The sequence below is a fragment of the Poecilia latipinna genome, unplaced genomic scaffold, assembly GCF_001443285.1.
Source record: "Poecilia latipinna isolate Pla-1442-1.1 unplaced genomic scaffold, P_latipinna-1.0 Scaffold838, whole genome shotgun sequence".
Lineage (NCBI taxonomy): Eukaryota > Metazoa > Chordata > Actinopteri > Cyprinodontiformes > Poeciliidae > Poecilia > Poecilia latipinna.
Window position 1 is genome coordinate 54,690 of NW_015113454.1, and position 6,298 is coordinate 60,987.

The 6,298-nt window shown below is 42.9% G+C and overlaps 2 protein-coding genes across 2 annotated transcripts; both read left to right on the plus strand.

Annotated features, from left to right (window-relative positions):
- Nucleotides 1-540: 540 nt before the first annotated feature.
- neff2 (neuronal intermediate filament family member 2) lies at nt 541-2,377 on the plus strand. The gene is made up of 3 exons (XM_015047660.1): nt 541-1,703; nt 1,795-1,919; nt 2,013-2,377. Exons 1-3 carry the CDS (start codon nt 696-698, stop codon nt 2,071-2,073), a joined length of 1,194 nt encoding a protein of 397 aa, XP_014903146.1. The 5' UTR covers nt 541-695; the 3' UTR covers nt 2,074-2,377.
- Nucleotides 2,378-4,160: 1,783 nt separating this feature from the next.
- On the plus strand, nt 4,161-6,035 carry mrps26 (mitochondrial ribosomal protein S26). The gene is made up of 4 exons (XM_015047667.1): nt 4,161-4,533; nt 5,234-5,380; nt 5,465-5,588; nt 5,721-6,035. The coding sequence occupies exons 1-4, from the start codon at nt 4,313-4,315 to the stop codon at nt 5,850-5,852; spliced, it is 624 nt and encodes a 207-aa protein (XP_014903153.1). The 5' UTR covers nt 4,161-4,312; the 3' UTR covers nt 5,853-6,035.
- The last annotated feature ends 263 nt before the right edge of the window (nt 6,036-6,298 follow it).

The window sequence follows — 6,298 nt, forward strand, 5'->3', positions numbered from 1 at the left end:
TAAGGTGTGTTGAAACCTAGAATAACCAAGTCAATTGCACAGACCTATCCAATTGATAAACTGTAAAAAAGTCTTGGAAAAGAGGCTCTCCATCCAAAGAGGCTCTCCATCCAATTTGACTTCAGCTTGAGCTGTTTTTGTACATTAGAAAATGTCTGCCTCTTAATGATGGTCCAAATGACTTGCGGATGTCATTGCAGTAAAAGGTGGTCAATTCTTTCACATTTGCTGTTGCTTGATTTATTTTCTCATAAGCCTGCAGTGACAGAAGGAAACAGAGAAAAAATAAAAGATAACCATGGAAAAAAAACCTCAGTAAATGAGAGCTAAATGTTTTCAAAATCCTCTTAAAGGCAGAATAAAGTATCATCGGCTCTGGCACGCTGGCTCTCGCTGCCTTGTAGAGAGAGAGTGAGAGAGTCTGAAAACCTCCTCTCTTCTTCACTGCAGAGGCTTGCTATTGGTCTAGCAAATGCTGACACCAGTGATGTTTCTCTGTGGAGGAGGAGGGGGGAGCAGGCTCACTCTATAAAGGCTCCGGATCTGCAGCATCACTGAACTGGTGCAGTGCAAAACGCACACTCATCCTCACCGATGGTGTGCAGAACAAGGGGGACATAAAAAAAAAACCTTCCGAAACTAAAACATACATCTTTTTCTTAAAACCCTAAAAAAAACCCACAACAAAAATCATCATGAGCTACGAGTCCTTCTTCTCCCACCGACGTCCTTGGGACAGCTACAAAGGCTCTCGACCTACAACCAAGTCTTCCATGTCGTCCTCTCTGTACTCATCTCCCCGAGCTCCTCCATCCGGAAAGAGGATCCTGAAGACGACATCCTCTTTGCTGCCGGACGGCTCGCAGAGGATGGATCTGGTTCAGGTGAGCTCCATCAACACCGAGCTGCTGGAAATGCGGTCCCAGGAGAGGGAGCAGCTTGTGGACCTGAACGACCGCTTTGCCACCTACATCGAGAAGGTGAGACACCTTGAGCTACAGAACCGAGCCCTGCTGGCCGAGTTGGACGCATTGAGGAGGAGGCAGAACGACCCGTCCCGGCTGCAGGGGTTCTATGAGGGGGAATCTCGGAGTTTGAGAGCCATGATCGACTCAGAGAACAACGAGAAGATGCAGATGGAGGCAGAGAGGGACTACCTGCGGGACGTGTACGAGCAGATGAAGGAACGCTATGAAGACGAGGCAAGGCGCCGTCTGGATGCCGAGGAGGGCCTGCAGAGGGCCAGAGAGGAGGCAAGCCGGGCCGTCCTCTACAACTGTGACACGGAGGCCACCGTGGTCTCTCTGTGTGACGAGATAGTCTTCCTGAAGAAAGTCTTTGCAGAAGAGCAAGCGGAGCTCCAGGCCCAGCTGCAGGTGGCAAACATCAGCGTTGACATAGAGTTGTCTAGGCCTGACCTCTCCACCGCCCTGCGGGACATCCGGGCGCAGTACGAGCGGCTCGCCAACAAGAACATGCAGGCCGCCGAGGACTGGTACAAGAGCAAGTTTGTGAGTGTGGCGGAGATGGCCAGCAAGAACAACGAAGCTGTCCACGCCATCCGGGAAGAGACTATGGAGTACCGGAGGCTGCTTCAGTCTCGTTCATCTGAGATTGAAGCTCTCCGGAATGTCATCAACTCCCTAAACAAACAACTGGAGGATTTGGAGGACACACAGGCCAAGGAGGTTGAGAAATACCAGGTAAGAATGAATCTGAATCAGAATGCTATATTATGATTGTAACTTTCCTATCATTTGTGATGATGAGGAGCTGTGTTTTTTCTATTTGAAGGTGAGGATAAGTGAACTGGAGCAGGACATTACTGAGGCGAAGCAAGAGATGGCGCGCTACCTGAGAGATTACCAAGACCTTCTCAACGTCAAGATGGCCCTTGACATTGAAATTGCCGCGTACCGGTGAGACACTGTTTTGTTTGCTCTAAGTAAGCAAACTCACTTGCCATGTTCTATCTGATGCATATCCTCTGTTTGTCTTTTTTTCTCTTTCAGGAAACTCTTGGAGGGGGAGGAGATTCGGCTGACCTACCCTTCCCTTCCAGCTCTAAATTAAAACCTACTGATATCTTGAGAAACCCAGCCCCCCTTTTCTCTTCCTTAAATGTCCTTCCCCAACATTCTTTATCCCCCTCTCACCTTTCTTCTAACTTCAATCTCTTCAGAACAACCATCCATCAACTCTTCCAAGAAACATACCAAAAACAGAAACTCATCTCTCTCAAGACGGCAGCGCCCTTGTGCTAAACAAGAGGTCCATAAGAAGTCCCCCTTCTTCTACACACGTCCTGACACCACACATCATGAAGATGGCGACCTGTCCAACACAGAGTGGCTGGACTGCATTAGTTACGTAACAATATAGCAGGTGGCAGTTTTGCTTTGGCTGAGTTCCTCTCCGTTAAGGCAGGCTAAGGTCCAAGCAGCAGAGTTAGCCACTGGACTTTCTTGATCCCTCTGTATCCGAACATTTGACCAACTGTTTGTGAAGGAAGCGGAAAGAAATCCAGTCACCTCTCAATGCTTGGATCTTATCTGCTGCATATTTTTTTCCACCTGGAACTCAACCAATCAGTGAAGCAGTGCCCTGCATCCGGTTTTCCGGTAATAACTTAGAGGCAGTAACTTTAAACATCTCTTTTAAACTGATTACCACACGACCTACTCTGTTCTATGATATGGTAGTGCAAAAATTGAGTGAATCTGCTCTTTATGACTGAATAATTGGCTCTTTGGATGTATAATAAACCACCCAACTTCCAGACACGGAAATGCTATGAAATTTAGAAAGTTTTGTCTTGAGGAATTGTTTGTCTATAGACGATTTGTGCCAAATTTGCTCTTCTAAGTCATTAAAAACTAGAAAAATCTCAACATGACAGCTCTATCTAAGGGAGCCCCTTGTTGTTTGTCGGTTGATTTCAGATCTACACCTGTGAAAACCGTACAAAGTCGGCACCATAACGATCGATGTCCTTATTCTTGTAACAACCAACAACAAGCTGAATAAACACATAACTGACCTGCATCTGTGTATTTGTGTTTTAATTTATATCTAAAACATCCTTACAAGGTATTCAAGTCTAAAGTTTAATTTTAAGTTTAGCCCTACTCCTAACCATAAAGATAAAAGAAGACATGTGCATCTTCTGTTAGTCACCTGACTGGATTATCTGGCACGAGAAACATGAGATTTCTGATTCATATGTTTTATGTAACATACGGCACCAGAAACAAATATTGTGTTTAGCAAGAGAAATTTAGCAAACTACAACAATAAAGCATCCTACTTGCTTCTCTTCCCACTTATAGTGTCTGTACTGAAGGACTGACACTCCAAAGCACTTATTGATTTGTACTGAGTTGACAGACGGCCTTGCAGCATTATGAATAACTTCTAACAATAACTCTAAATCCCGAAGAAAGAAACAGAATGCACAGTTGACTGCAGATACAGCAATATGACTACACGAGTAAGCAACTTTTTGATGTACTTCACTTCGCTTAGGGAATTGAATCATCAGCACAGTCCTTCAGCTGTCACAAGGCACAGACAGTGTAACAGTGGAGGAGATGTTTCCCTGAAAGAAGAAGAAAGCCTGATTTTTTTCCTGTGAGTAATAATAAAAATAACACCAAACAACACAGAAGTCAAGATGAGTCAAGAACAATTTGTTACTATTAAGGATATGCACCCCATCTGGATCTTTATAAGCAAATTTGGACTAAAATGTACTCTCTGTCATACATCTTCCTTTCACTTGACGGTTATCAATTTGTTTGTCAGTTTGATACAATGCCATACCATGCATTACTGTTTGTGGTTGCAACATGAAACCCCCTCCTCAAAAATACTTTACTGAGATATTTTCTCAAACATTTACACAAAATACTTACACTGTTGGTGGCAAAGTAAAAATCAGTGTCGTATTTTGTTATTTTTCCTTAATATAAAAAATGTATGCTTAAATATATTAAACTAAAATCGTGAATAAAAATAAAAGTTCATATTTGCCGACAAAATTTGACAAATAAAATATATTCAACATAAATATCTAGCTCAAGAGTTTTAAACAATACGAAGCGCTATACATCAGCATCACCGACAGATGGCAGTAAAAGAACCAGCAAACATCCGTCTTTTGATTACTTCCGCTGGTCATAGGACACAAACATGGCTGCCATGTTGTGTCTCTAACGCTTGCGTCTCAATGTTAAATTTTGTTGCTAGTTAAATACTGCAATACTTTAAATTATCAGGAACAGTTACTAACTAGGTCTTTACAGCTACCGACATGTTCCAGGTCATCGGCGGACGGAGCGTCCAGGCGGCCCGGCTCCTCGCGCCCAGGAGCGCCGTGCTCGTGGAGGCTGTCCGGGGCCGAAAGTCCCGCAGCGACCCGGTGGCCAAGTCCAAAGAAGGACGGATTAAAGTGCCTGTATCCGTTGACCCTGTGGAGATGGTGGTGCTCAAGGAGAGATACTCGGAGTACAAGCTCATCATGAGGGCGCTTCGGTACGTTTACCTGGGGGTCAGGGGTGACATTTCGGTCAGAAACACTGTTGAATTATTCCAAGTTAATTACTGTTGCACTGAACCGAAAATTAATGCAGTATGACCAGATTTAACAGTTATTTTGTGCCTATATTTTGCATATTGCATTAAAAACGCATGCATCACTCATTATTAAAATTTGAAAAAAATCTTTACATATTTATACCCACATTTGGAAATTATTGTTTAATTGGGTACATTTCGGTGGCTCAATTGGTAGCGCGCAGAAGCTGTTGTCCTCGGTCCGGTTGTTCCGGGTTCGATTCCCGGTTTCTGCTACTGTGCTGTACATGTCTTTCCCTTCTCTCTCATATTTCCTGTTAATTTACTGATTAGTAAAGGCCAATAGTATTTTTTTAAAAGGGTCAGTTTCTCTTTCATGTTCATTAGGAGTGCACCAATTTGGTTTTTGTCAATACTATTTACGTTTTTAGACTTGGCCAAACGATTTCGGATTCAGATCGCCCTCCCCTTTAATATCTATTGCACGTGCAACAGAAATAATGTCCTGCATGTTATTTGACCGAGTCAGTAGTTTTAAACACAACAAGAAATTAAGGAATTACAAGATTGTCACTATATATATCTGTCAGATTAAAAAAAACTGATCTAAAAAGTACATGATGCTGGCTTGACACTTAAAATGGTGTTCATTTGTCAGGATGGAGTTCAAGGAGGGGGTGCTGCGCAAAAAGTATGAGGAGGAGATGGGCTCCCAGGCTGAACTGAGGGCGAGGCAGGAAGAGGAGGAGCATCGCGCCCTGATGGACTGGAATAATCAGGAAAACCTGCGGATACTGAAGGCCAGGTAGGGAAGACCGATAAGAAACAATTCAAGATTAGGATGTTGTCTGTTTCAATTAAACAACTCGGTTCAATCCTCTCATGTTAGAATAATAAGGATCCAACAGGAAGAGGAGGAAGCTGAGAGGAAGAAAACGGAAGCCGCCATTCAGCGGGAACAGGAGCAACAGGAGTTCATCAGGCAAAAAGAGGAAGAGATTTTGAAGCTGCAGGTAAAAACACCTCACACACACACAAGCCTCAGTTATAGTCAGTAAAACAAACAATAAGCCAGGAGAAAAAAAACAAAGGAAATATTAAACTCCAGTTAATCTCACAGTGATATCTGTTTTGAATGCTAACAGGAGGAGGCTAAGAACTTCGTCACCTTGGAGAACCTGGATCAGCGAATCGAGGAGGCGCTGGACAATCCAAAGAATTACAACTTTGCCATCGACAAAGAGGGGAAAGTGGTCAAAAGGACAGTGCTGCAGTGAAACACCCAAGTTCACGTCTGTGTGTGTGTGTGTGTTTCCTCTCCCCCCATCAAGACTCTGATCAGACTTTTGTTGTCCATTTCAAGTTTTCTGAAAGCCACTTCATGCCTGCACCCGGAAGTGTATATTATTGTAAAAATGTTTTCTTTTTCAACATAAAAGTTTTAAAACGTGATATGTAACGTGCATCAGACTTTGTTTATTGATTTCTAAACGTTAGGCATGTTCTGTCAGAATATGTCAGAAAGATATTTGCAAAATAATTCTGACATATTCTTATAGCTGTATTAGGAAACAGAACTGCACAAAATGCAAAGTTTTTTCTTTTTTTTTTTCTAGCTTTGTCAGTTTTTTATTTTATAACTCAGAGAAAATTAGTGAACATCTTCAAGACAAAGAAAGAGCAGACATAGAGGAGCTTACAGACTGAACACTTTCTGAATAAT